The sequence below is a fragment of the Euleptes europaea genome, chromosome 8 (genome assembly GCF_029931775.1).
Source record: "Euleptes europaea isolate rEulEur1 chromosome 8, rEulEur1.hap1, whole genome shotgun sequence".
Lineage (NCBI taxonomy): Eukaryota > Metazoa > Chordata > Lepidosauria > Squamata > Sphaerodactylidae > Euleptes > Euleptes europaea.
In genome coordinates this window covers 7,296,743-7,310,717 of record NC_079319.1, presented here as the reverse complement: position 1 = coordinate 7,310,717, position 13,975 = coordinate 7,296,743, and the positions used below count along the sequence as shown (strand labels likewise).

The window sequence follows — 13,975 nt, the reverse complement described above, 5'->3', positions numbered from 1 at the left end:
AGCTGAGCCCTTGTGCTCCGAAACGATCGTGTTCTCCTTGACTGTTCATCTTGCAGCATCTGTTTTGAGAAAAGACTAAGATAATTACTTTAAAGGACTTATTTGATACTTACCAGATGGAATTCAAATGAGCTGTGGAAATTTTGTACATCCACTGTTGTACTGAATGTATGTGTTGTTGGTGGTTTCATTACCACATACGTAAAGTGTATATGTAGCTATAATATATTGGCATTGTTAGCAGCATTGCTCCTGTACTGGTTTTCTCATCCTCCTGATAATAGTACAGAGGTGTCTTTTTTCTCCTTAACCTCCAGGCAATAGCAGAAGATCTCCTGCTATTACAACTGATCTCCAGCTGATAGCGATCAGTTCACCAGGAGAAAATGGCCACTTTGGCAATTGGACTCTATGGCATTGAAGTCCCTCCCCTCCCCAAACCCCGCCTTCCTCAGGCTTTACCCCCAAAACCTCCCACCGGTGGTGAAGAGAGACCTGGCAACCCTAGGGAACGGTATGTTGCGCAACAAGAATATGTAACAAAACATCAGTGGTTGTGTGAAAGGGACCATTTAAAGGTAGGGACCTGGCAACCCTAGTGGAGCCTGAGGAGGGCGGGGTTTGGGGAGGGGAAGGATTTCAGTGCCATAGAGTCCAATTACCAAAGCGGCCATTTTCTCCAGGTGAACTGATCTCTATTGGCTGGAGATCAGTTGTAATAGCAGGAGGTCTCCAGCTAGTACCTGGAGGTTGGCAACCTTAGTGCCTAATCTCTCTGCCAGGGCTCAGTGGTAGGACATCTGCTTTGTATACAGAAGGTCCCACATTCGAGCCTTGGTTTCTCCAGTTAAAGATCTATGGTCTTGAGAAATGATCCCTTTTTGCCATGATCGTGGAGAGCTGTCGACAGTCAGTGTAGATGATATTCTGCTAGTTGGACCGGTCGGTCAGATTCATTCCAAGGATACTTTTGAAGGCTTAGCAGAGCAGTGGCTGCCATCTTTCCAGATGGGTCTTCAGAAACATCCAAATAAAATAAGGTATGTCCCCACAATCAACAAAAATTCTAGAAAACTCTTGCAAAGTCCAATGGGTATTTTGGTGTCCATGAATGGGTAGTGATAAATTAGTGGTGTTTTAATTGCTTGCATTTAATACTGTGGTTTTTAATCCGTCCATCAAGGTCAGTATTGTCTAGTCGGGCTGGCAGCAGCTTTCCAGGGTCTCAGGCAGAGGTCTTTCACTGTCACCTTCTAACTGGCCTGTTAAAGATAGCCAGTGGTTAAGAGTGTTGGTTTGGAGCAGTGGTTTGATTCCCCACTCCTCCACATGAAGCCATCTGGGTGACCTTGGGCCAGTCACAGTTCTCTCTGAACTCTCTCAGCCCCACCTTCCTCACAAGGCATCTCTTGTGGAAGGGGAAGGAGGGGAAGGGAAGGAGAAGGACAGGGGATTGTAAGCTGCTTTTGGACTCCTTAAAGATAAAGTGGGGTATAAAAACCAACTCTTCTTCTTCCATGCAGAGGAAAGCAATGGCAAACCACCTCTTCTCATCTCTTGACTTGAAATTCCCCGCCCTTATTCAGGCATCCTTCCCAAAAAATCTGGAACTTGGGATCCGGATTCCAGCTCCCATGAGACAAACCGGTACCTGACTGGTTGTGTTGCAGCAGAACTGTCTGAAACAAATAGAACAATTTGAATCCAAGTCAGAAAATCCTCTCAGCAGGGAGTGACCACTGGATCACATTCAGTGGGCCCGTTTCCCCTCATGATGGAATGGGCATTAAAGTCCTTCCGCTGGGGATGCTTTGCATTCTACCGACAAGTTCCCCGTTCTAAATAAGATGCAACCCAGTGCATTGAATTTTTATGTACTTACTTTGCTGTGCATAATAAAGCAGAAGAGACGGCCCGATCATGGCAGCGGATGGTTCTTAAACTGTGGCTCCTGTCAACGTTAATAAAAGAGAGAGCAGGAAGATGGCGCCTCGGTCGCTTCTTCCGAACACAAAGTATTTTTAACTAGCTCTTCTTTATTGCATTAACTGCTTGGTAGTTTGACACTGATTTATTATCCCTCTTTTCTCCCTCTGGTACATATGCAAATATCTTCATTATTTTTGTTCGGTTTTCATGAGTGGCCACTGCTATTGGTTCACGGGGAGAAAGCAAGCATTTGAAAGGACAGGTATTTCTGGGTACTCAATGATTCCCCCCCCACACACACACACACACAAATTGTAGCAAGCCAGCATGATGTAGTGGAAGTATTTGACTGGGGAGACTCAGCTTCAAATTCGGATTCAGCTGTGAAGTTCACTAGAAGCACTTGGACCACTCACTATGCCTGGCCAACCTCACTGGGGTGTTGTGAGGATAAAATAGGGTGTGTTAGCTTGACCTTCCGATATAAATGTAAGAAATACAATCAAAGCAGCTGCCATTGTACAGGATAATAAGAAACAGAAGGATCCCTGGTGGATTCCCGCCTCTGCTTGCAAGTCTACTAGGGCTGCTTCATCCCTGCTTAGTTTTCAAGAATGGCTGAGATCAGGCTAGCCTAGGCCATCTAGGTAAAGGCAAAGAGAAACAGATGTGCTTTGCCATTGCCTGCCTCTGTGTAGCAGCCCTGGACTTCTTTGGTGGACTCTCATCCAACTGCTAACCAGGGCTTACCCTGCTTAGCTTCCAAGACTGGCCGAGATCGGGTTAGCCTGGGCCATCCAGGTCAGAGCACTGAAGAACTAGAGGTAGCTAGTTGCCAACCTCTAGGTGGTGGCTGGAGATCTCCCGCTATTACAACTGATCTCCAGCTGATAGAGATCAATTCACCTGGAGAAAACAGCCGCTTTGGCAATTAGACTCTATGGCATTGAAGTCCCTCCCTTCCCTAAACCCCACCCACCTCAGGCTCTGCCCCCAAAACCTCCCATCAGTGGCAAAGAGGGATCTGGCAACCCTAGCTATTTGTTTGTGGTGAAGATCAAATTTCAGGATATTATGCAAGAGCCTTTATTCTCTCTTTAGCTTTTGAGGAAACTAGAGGAGAAACATCAAAAAGACCCCCTTTTTATCCCAATGCAAAGAGTTGCCCTCTAACCCCAAGAAATTTTAAACATGGAATAAATAAGCCTCTCTTATAAAGAACTGTCAAAGTAATAATGATATTCCACCATTTTGATCAACATTACCTTAAAAAAAACACTTACTGAGGCTTTGAATATAATCTTAATTATGTGCCCAGGTAAACAGTTGCCTCAAGCCCTAGTGAATTTTCTCACCAAAAAAACATGATTAAACACCGTGCTTCCACATAAGTTTTTAAAAAAATCTAATTAGTAACCAAGGCAACTGACTGTGAAAGAACCCTACTTTTCATAACACATACTAAAAAGCAGGACTTTGGAAAACACACATCGAACTACTTTATACTGAGTCACACCACAGACCCTGAGTCTGTCAAGGTCAGTATTGTCTATTGAGACTGGTAGAGGCTCTCCAGGGTCTCAGGTAGGGTTGCCAACTGCCAGGTAGTAGCAGGAGATCTCCTGCTAATTCAACTGATCTCCAGCCGATAGGGATCAGATCGCCTGGAGAAAAATGGCCACTTTGGCAATTGGACTCTATGGCGTTGAAGTCCCTCCCCAAACCCTGCCCTCTTCAGGCTCTACCCCCCAAAATCTCCCGCCGGTTGAGAAGAGGGACCTGGCAGCCCTAGGTAGAGGCCTTTCACATCGCCACAACAATAAGTGGGGGGAACCTTAACCCTAAACTAGAATAAGGTACCCAAAAGGAAAACAATCAACATGAAATCATGGGCTAATATTGATACAAGTGATTTTGTGACTAATATCTAATAAATTTAACACAAACACAAAATTAATGTAAATATAAACAACTTGCATGTCGCCCTATTCTGGCCTCTATGTATCTGTGCTGAACAAGCAAAATAAACATAAAAACACAAAATTACAACAGTGGGACGATATATCCAAACAATATCACAGCTCAGACCATATGCGTTTTGGTTGTGAAGACTTCTTCAGTGGTCTGAATAATACAATTCTATGCCATTTTGAAAGGGCATGAATGTATAAGAAAATTGCAATCCTCAGACTGAGTAAGCTGACATTTGTAAGTTGTAGAGTCTAAAATTTGCTTATGTATATTTCATCCAGAGTTGCCTTTATAATCTGAGAGCCAGCGTGGTGTAGTGGTTAAGAGCAGTGGTTTGGAGCGGTGGAGTCTCATCTGGCGAACAGGGTTTGATTCCCCACTCCTCCACAGGAGCTGCAGAGGCTAATCTGGTGAACTGGATTCGTTTCCCCACTCCTACACATGAAGCCAGCTGGGTGACCTTGGGCAAGTTACAGCTCTCTCAGCTCCATCCTCCTCACAGGGTGTCTGTTGTGGGGAGGGGAAGGGAAGATGATTGTAAGCTGGTTTGATTCTGCCTTAAGTGGTAGAGAAAGTTGGCATATAAAAACCAACTCTTCTTTTCTTCTTCCTATAGTAGTATTCCTTGTACCATACTCAGTCATGAAGATATATTGAAAAAATGGGTCGCATTTCAGCACAGATACATACAGGCTAGAATAGGGCTACATACAAGTTGTTTATATTTACATTAATTTTGTGTTTGTGTTAAATTTATTATATATTATTCACAAAATCACTTGTATCAATATTAGCCCATGATTTCATGTTGATTCCTTACCTTTTTGGTACCTTATTCTAGCCTTTCACATCGCCTACTGCCTGGTCCTTTTAACAGGAAATGCTGGGAATTGAACCTGAGACCTTCTGCATGCCAAGCAGAGGCTCTTCTGCTGAGCCACAGCCCCTTCCCAGACATTGCTGCCTACACTGTTCCTTTAGATCGCTCCACGAGAGCTGAGGGGAAGAATGAATATCAGTGTGTTTAGCATTGTCTAGATGAGAAGGCTTTCAAAGTCAAAACCTTGCCACTAGAATGCAGGGGTGACTGTTCCAAAGGGAGGAAAATGGACTCAAGGGAGACACTACCCATATTTGATTCAAGAAGATTTAGCATTTGATCATCTAGCCATAGATTTAGCATGTGCACATTAAGCTAAAAAAAAAAAAAAGGTAAAGGTCCCCTGTGCAAGCACTGGGTCATTCCTGACCCATGGGGTGACATCACATCCCGACGTTTCCAAGGCAGACTTTGTTTGTGGGGTGGTTTGCCAGTGCCTTCCCCAGTCATCTTCCCTTTACCCCCAGCAAGCTGGGTACTCATTTCACCGACCTCGGAAGGATGGAAGACGGAGTCAACCTTGAGCTGGCTACCTGAAACCGACTTCCCCCGGGATCGAACTCAGGTCGTGAGCAGAGCTTTTGACTGCGGTACTGCAGCTTAACACTCTGCGCCACGGGGCTCCTTGCACATTCAGCTAAAAATAAGAAAATATCCATCAATGGTTGATGGCCTCTTCATGAAGATAGTTTCAGAGGGTAGCCGTCTGCAGTAGAACAGCTACACTCTGGTCCAGTAGCACCTCACATACCACTGGCGGGAAGTTTTTGGGGCAATGCCTGAGGAGGGCAGGGTTTGGGGAGGAGAGGGGCTTCAATGTCATAGCGCCCATTTGCCAAAGCGGCCATTTACTCCAGGGGAACTGACCTCTATCAACTGGAGATCAGTTGTAATAGCAGGAGATCTCCAGCTAGTACCTGGAATTTGGCCTGTTTGGTTTAACAGGAAATGATATTTCCAGTAAAAGAATCTTTATTTTCAATTCACTGGGAATGAAACTCTCAGGGATAGTAGCCCTCTCCCTGCCAAATTTCAGATGGATAGGAAAAAGTTCACCAGTTGTAGAGGCAAAACAGGCCAGTCCTGAGTCGATCGTTTCACAGCCTACTGCTGGGAAGTCAAATCATGATGAAGACATGTCACGGATCAATTATTTTAAGGCCTCGACCTGCTTCACCCATACCCATGTACCTGTCTCAAGCACGGCAATGGTTTGCTTGCTTTCAGTCCCTGGGTGGTCGGGGGCTGCCGGCATCAACAAAAGGACAAATGCTCTGATTATTTAGAGCGGGCCCATTAATCGCCGCCTGTTGAGCCGGGCATGATCATTCGACCACGTCTGCCCGTTGTTGAGCAGCTCTCGGGTGATGCCTCTCCCCTCACTTTGCGGACCATAGCGGCACAGTTCAGCCACAAATTATTGCCCAACAAAATAGATGCCTCATAAAACCCATCGTAAAGAGCGACTTAAAAAACGAGGACAGCCAGCCTGTCGGCATGCCGTCTCCCTCCGTCTCCCCCGCCCTGTAGAAAGTGCCTCTATTTATAAGGTGTACAGCAGTTACAAAGCTTATGAAGTGGAATTCGTTGTTACAAAGTGCCTAGTGCTTTGAAGCAAGATTGTAAAATAAGAAATGGACGGAATGGGCTGTGGTTTATTTCCCTGGCATCTCAGGAAAATAATACGGATTTTAATTTCTCCAGGCCAAGCATGGGTCATGTGATGATGAAGAGGAAGAAGAAGAGTTGGTTTTTATATGCCGACTTTCTCCACCACATAAGGAACAATCAAACTGGCTTACAATCACCTTCCCTTCCCCACAACAGACACCCTGTGAGGTAGGTGGGGCTGAGAGAGTGTGACTAGCGGCTAGACTAGCAGATTTACGTATAAGCTAAACAAGCTATCGCTTAGGGCCCCACTCTCTTGGGGCCCCCAAAAAAATTTAAAGGAAAAAAAAACTGGATGTACATTTCCAAAATATAAGATAAAAAACAAATAAGATAAAACCTACCTACAGGACCAGTGTTTTGTGTTGTGTAGGCTCCTATGATGTAAGTAATGGGCCCCGCCTGCTAGACATGGGGCCCATTACTTACATCATAAATTACCATATAGCATATATTCAACACAAAAAACCGCAACAATTTGTTGCTGACAAAGGACAGCTGGACATATAAAGGGCCCCATTACCTTCAATAGCTTAGGGCCTCATCAAACCTAAATCCGGCCCTGGACTAGCCTAAGGTCACCCAGCTGGCTTCATGTGTAGGAGTGGAGAAACAAATCCAGTTCACCAGATTAGGGTCCGCCACGCATGTGGAGGAGTGAGGAATTGAACCCAGTTCTCCAGATCAGAGTCCACTGCTCTTAACCACTACACCACGCTAGCAGACCAACACATTACACAGATATAAACCTGGATTTGGCATCAAGGGCACATTTAACAAGGAACCTTGCAAACACATGGTCTTTTTCATTCACACTTTATGTTTTCCATAATAACTCTAGTTTGATAGCAGCTTTTTTGCCGTATTTAGGAAGAGGAGAGTGGGGCAGCAGTCACAGGGGGAGGCAAAGGACCAGGGGAAATAGCAAGTCTCTGTTGTACAGTCTTCTCTCATAGGGTTGGCTTGGTCCTCCAGGAGAACACCCTATTTGTCCTCCAGGTTTGCTAGAGCCAGTGCGGCATAATGTTGCAGTTGCTGGCGTTCCTCAAGGTTGTACTGAAGCTTCTCCATAAGCTCAAAGTAGCGGAAGAGGGTGTCACGAGGCCATACCACTTGCTCATCGTCAACAGCCTGATAAAGACCGGGCAAGTTCTTGTAGACGTAACTCTCCCAGTCCAAGCCCCCGCTGCTGAATTCGTGCAAGGTGTCCTCCGGGGCCTCTGAGGACGCTATGCTTTTTGTTAAGCCCGTTTTTTCCTGCGACCCAAATATCTGGGAGTTTGTGTATTTGTTTTCTATAATTTCCATTTTGAACTTGTCCGCTTGCTTTTGCACCTCGATCTGCTTCATTTCCTCAACCAGGTCATTCCGAATGTTTTGGAAATTCGCCACCATGATGGCCACGAAGAGGTTCCTGAAGATGAATGCGCCAATGAGGAGCCACAAGATGATAAACATACCTGTGACGAATTTGTTGATCCCTGGAATCTTCCACGCGTCTTGAAGCAGAGCGTACCAATGGTCCATGGTGAAGAGAATGAAGATGGTCACCAAAGCGTTGGGCATGTCTTTGAAATACATGTTGTATTCGAGGTCATCCCTGTCTGAGCGAGTGTAGCTCTCAAAGAAGAAAATCCCTGCCACTGCAAAGACATAAAAGAAGAAGACGAGGAGAAGCAGGATGAAAGCCATGGCCCTCAGCGCTTTGGCAATGGCCATGATAATGACCCGGACTTGACCGATTCTGGGGAAGAGCTTTAAGCAGCGCAGGACGCGGAAAATCAGGATGATCCGTTGGCTGGTCAACCTGTAGGCCCTCTTGGTGAAGAAAGCAAATTCGGGGATGAAAGAAACCATTGTGATAGTAAAGTCAAAGACGTTCCAGGGATTTCTCCAGTACTTCTGAAAGCCAAGCACCCAGTTTAGCCCGATCTCGATGAAAAAGATGAGGAGAATCACCCAGACAGTCACCTCCAAGACCATCTTCATGATTTCAAAGTGCTCCTCTGTGTTCTCGGCTATCTCCGTGATCATCATGAGGACCACCATGTTCAAGCAGATGAGGAAAATGATGAAGCCTTTGAAGACTTTGCTGCTCAGGAGCCAATAAACCCACATGTGGAAGGGGGGGAAGCGGCTGCAGCGCGCCCTGATGCGATTGCGCCAGCGTTTCTCTTGGGTGATCAAAATGTTCCGGATGGGCATCACGTTGAAACGGACCAGCTGGTTGTGGTCCGTGAGCATCAGCTTCTTCAGTTTCTTGTTGTCCAGGAAACTGCAGATATCGTGGTGTGGGACGGCATGGCTGAGCCCCTTCAGTTGGTCGATCAGGTAGAAAGTGTAGATCAGCTTGGAGCGGACAGCATCTCCTCGGGGATGCACCTGGAGCGGTATGCTTTTTTTGAATTTCGAGTTCTGTTTTGAGCTTGAACTTTTCAAAACTTCTGCTTGGGAATCCATGAAGCAGACCGAGCAGGTTTGAAAATTCTTGACAGCAGCATCCTGGAACCCAGTAAAGGCTTCACAGTTCAGAACTCTCATTTGTTGTAGTAACAACATGTTGTAGTAACAACATGCTTCCATCGGAAGGGAGGAAGGATTCTGGCTGCTGTCATAGAGGGAGTTCAATTTCTGCAATCAAGGGAAATCAATAGAGTTGCCAACCTCCAGGTACTAGCTGGAGATCTGCTGCTATTACAACCGATCTCCAGCTGTTAGAGATCAGTTCACCTGGAGAAAATGGCCGCTTTGGCAATTGGACTCTATGGCATTGCAGTCCCTTCCCTCCCCAAACCCCACCCTCCTCAGGCTCTGCCCCAAATAACCTCCCACTGGTGGCGAAGAGGGACCTGGCAACCCTAGATATCAACTTGTAAAGATTTGCCTGCACTGCATCATTTCAGGGCCCAGGCTAGCCCAGTCTTATTACATCTTTGAAGCTAATTCAATTGACATATATGTCATGTGGTCAGCCCTGGTTAGTATTTGGATGGGAGACCACCAAGGAATACCAGGGTTGCTGTGCAGAGGAAGGCACTGGCAAACCACCTCTGCTAGTTTCTTGCCATGAAAACCCCAAAAGGGGTCGTCATAAGTCGGCTGCGACTTGACGGCACTGTACACACACACACATATGTCATGTACTGTTCTTAGAATTTTTAAATCTTGTATTAAAAGGTGTTTAATAGAGGAAAACATTGGAATGAATAGCAGGTAGATGACAACTGTATGTGGTTTTATTTGCCAATATCTGGAAATTATTTTTAGAAATTTATGCTTACATTTATTATTATTTATATCACCAATCAATGTTTATTATTATGTTACCATTTACTGTTATTGTTATTACCAGTTATGGTTTATTATATGTATTTTTCTCCCTTTCTTTTGATGAAACTGTATTATGCTGTTGCTCCATGTCTTTTTTGTCTCTTTTTCTTTTAATTAAGAAATCTGGAAAACTGGGTTTGATTCCCTACTCCTCCACTTGAACAACGGATGCTAATCTGGTGAACTGGCTAGGAGAACGTCTTTGGATAATGTGCACCTGCATTCATTGATGTGGTATTACACATAGGGTTCTGTATTGTTGTGCATGTTCCAGCGCTGAACACAGCTTGTGATGTGTGAGAATGTAACGGCAACTGAAGAAACCTTGAGATGAAATAGGTCATTTACCAGATGCCTGTCTCATCGTCGCCATTCACATCTTAATGTTGAAGGGCTATACTGTGGAATGTTCAATGCTTGAACCTTTGTATTGCAAATAAGTTATTTGGACTGTAATGTTTATCCTATGCTCTTGAATGCATTGCAACACCGGCTTTTTGGTGTTTATTTGCAATAATAGAAATCTTAACTAAGATTTGACAGCTCGAGGACTCTTTAATGTGTAATATATAGCATAATTGGGACTAGGAATTGATGTTTCATGATACCCACTTAGCCACAGTGCTACGGTTTTGCTAACCTCCAGGTACTAGCTTGAGATCAGACTCCTCAGACTCCACTAGGGTTGCCAACCTTTAAGTACTTGTGAAAATAGCAGCACGGGGGCTCACAATTAATGTTACTCTGTAGTTAAAGATTCAAAGTTGTATTCAAAGAAAATATAGAACTCAAAAGCATTGCCTCATGCAGTAATATGTTACAAATATACACAAATATAAAAATACAACAAAAAGGAGCCAAGGTAAGTATTAGGTAAATTCATACACCTTAACAAATCCAATAAATCCAAACGCAGGTTGGTTGAAAAGTCCACCACTCAATTTGTGGTATAAATGAAAAGTCTAAATGACCATCAACTTGTGGTTTAAATGAGGAAAATCATTGTATGGCAGTGAATCTTCGTGGAGAATCAAGACGATTCCTCCGGCTTGGTATTCGTTTCGCGTAAGTATCTAAATATTCGTTTCGCGTAAGTATCTAAATATTGACCCTGAGGGTTCCTGACCATGAACCCTGACCTCATTTAAACCACAAGTTGATGGTCATTTAGACTTTTCATTTATACCACAAATTGAGTGGTGGACTTTTCAACCAACCTGCATTTGGATTTATTGGATTTGTAAAGGTGTATGAATTTACCTAATACTTACCTTGGTTCCTTTTTGTTGTATTTTTATATTTGTGTATATTTGTAACATATTACTGCATGAGGCAGTGCTTTTGAGTTCTATATTTTCTTTGAATACAACTTTGAATCTTTAACTACAGAGTAACATTAATTGTGAGCCCTCGTGCTGCTATTTTCACAACTACGTTATAATCAGCACAGGTATTGTGTTTGTTGAACCTTTAAGTACTAGCTGGAGATTTCCCGCTATCTCCCGCTATTACAACTGATCACTAGCCGATAAAGATCAGTTCCCCTGGAGAAAATGGCCGCTTTGGCCATTGGACTCTATGGCATTGAAGTCCCTCCCCTCCCTGAACCCCACCCTCCTCAGGCTGTGCCCCAAAAACCTCCCACCACTGGCAAAGAGGGACCTGGCAACCCTACTTGCAATGTACAGGGACTGGGAAGAGGCTGTGGTTGAACATTTTCACTCCTTTCAAGCTCTCTCCCCCCCTGAACAACTGCTAAAAAGGATGGGTGCAAGAAGCGGAGTGAAATTTTCTGGGTCACCAAATGTGCTTGTGTGCTGTTTCCTGATTCAGCTCAGCCATAGGAAAGACCCCAGTGGATCAGAGTAGGAGTCCAGTAGCACCTTAAAGACTAACCATTGAAGACTAACCCAGTAGATCGTTTGTGTCACGGGGCACTTTCACACATGCTGAATAAGGCACTTTCAATCCACTTTCAAAGCACTTTGAAGCTGGATTTCAATGTGTGAAATGGCAAGATCCACTTGCAAACAATCGTTAAAGTGCACTGAAAATGCATTAGTCAGCATGTGCGAAAGTGCCCACAATGGACTGTGTTCAACTGGATGCAGTTGCACATGAGAAACAGCAGGGGGAGCGCTTACCTGTTACTTACCAGCCAAGACACACTTCCCAAAATTGCCTCTGGAACAGCCAAGAGGGGAAAAAACCAAACTGGGGGGAAAGTATCATCCACTTGCAATTATCGATGCTGCTGGCTTTTGAGTTTTTCCCTTTGCAAATCCCATTATGGCTCTATACAGGCCATTAGTTGATTAAGAGAAACCGCCAGTGCTTTGGATTGTCTGGATATGTTGTAACTCCCGGCCAACTGTCTTTTGGGGATTTACCTCCTCCGTCTCCCACACTCCGGGAATTTGGAAAATAAATACAGAACCCAGGCGGCACAAATATAAGGAAATATTTTCCTGATGGGATTGAGGCAAATCTCTCTCCTTCTGCCACTGGTGTGGGTTTTTTTTTTTTTTTTGTCCAGCCCACAATGACACCGGCAGCCTTTTTGAGTAACAGCAAAAGCTGAACTCCTTGTAAACCCGCAATTATTTTAAAGTCCTTGGGGCTGTCGAGATGGCTGGGGACATCTCACACCCTTTACCCAGAAATCACACTTCCTGAAAATAGCTCTGCTTTATTTTCCAAACGGGAGGTCAAGGAGGAGAGACGTTTAGAATCCAAATGGTTAATAATTTCTTTAAGAGAGAAAAAGAGGAACCGTTCAAGGGGGAAGTGTCTATTTATCTGTCTTGTGCATTTTTATCCCACCATTTTTTTGGGGGGGGAGGATCATTCTTCCCATCGTTGGTGTCCTCTGATGACCCTGTGAAGTATCTCAGTGACTGGCCCAAGGTCACCCAGCAAGCCTCAGGGCAGAGCAGGAATTTGAACTCGAGGCTCCCAGCCTGGAGTTCAACACTGAGCACCACTCATGAATGTTTTATGGGTGTAGCCAGCGTGGTGTAGTGGTTAAGAGGGGTGGTTTGGAGCAGCGGACTCTAATCTGAAGAACCAGGTTGATTTCCCCACTCCTACACATGAAGCCAGCTGGGTGACCTTGGGCTAGTCACAGCTCTCTCAGAGCTCTCTCAGCTCCACCTGCCTCACAGGGTGTCTGTTGTGGGGAGGGAAGGTGATTGTAAGCCAGTTTGAAGTTGGTAAATAAAACCCAACTCCTCTTCCTAGCCCATTTACTATGTACCCACCTGTAGCACACAAAATACCACCTCCCACTATCACCCCCCCCCCCATCAATCAGTTGAGCAGCAGGAGAATAATGGGGGGAACAGCGTTGTAGACACTGAGGTGTAACTCTATGGTCTTTACCATAGGGACTGGGGAAATTCCTAGAGCATCGTAGAGAGGGAGCTATGGTGTTACTTCCGTGGAAGGCATTATTTGCACATCAATCAGCAAAACAAAATATGGACATTGGTCATATAAACCCCGTAGAAATTCCACCACAAGACTGTACACTCTATAAATCTATAAAACGGAGAGCGAAAAGTCAGTGACAGAAATATAAATGCATCTAGAACAAACAAAAAAGGAAACAATCAGTCATCCATCTTTGAAGCTTGACATACAACCGCAAGGTGGTTTCCAAATATATAGTCCAGTAGAATAAAAGGAGAGAGGAGGAGAAACATCACGGCCGCTCACCTGGATCATTAGAAATGTGGATTTTAATTAACCTGGATTGTCATTTTAAAATCGGGCTAACTTGGGGCAAAAATGATTTTCTACCCCAGGGGTCCCCAACTTTTTTGAACCTGTGGGCGCCTTTGGAATTCCAACGCAGTGTAGTGGGCACAGGCTCAAAACGGCTGCCAGAGGATGACTGCCCCAGAAGGTGGAGCCAGGCACAAAACAGCTGCCATAGCTTACCTTCAGTCACACAGTGACGGTCCTTGTGGCATGGTGGCAGCTGCTACCAAAGCAACGGTTGTAAAAATCTGCGCGGCCAATCAAATCTCCCATGGGCAATCAGAAGCCTTGCTTGACAAAAGTCCCAGCTGGCTCCACCCACTTTCTAAAATTACTTGGAAATGAGTTGGGCACCATGATGCCCACGGGCACTGCACTGGGGACCTCTGTTCTATCCCAATGGAAAGGATCAGGGTTTTTGTTTTTTTCTTT

The 13,975-nt window shown here is 44.8% G+C and overlaps 1 protein-coding gene across 1 annotated transcript; it reads right to left on the bottom strand.

Annotated features, from left to right (window-relative positions):
- Positions 1 to 7,435: 7,435 nt before the first annotated feature.
- Positions 7,436 to 9,010, bottom strand: LOC130481858 (cation channel sperm-associated protein 2-like). The gene has a single exon (XM_056854643.1). It carries the CDS (start codon positions 9,008 to 9,010, stop codon positions 7,436 to 7,438), a length of 1,575 nt encoding a protein of 524 aa, XP_056710621.1.
- Positions 9,011 to 13,975: the final 4,965 nt, after the last annotated feature.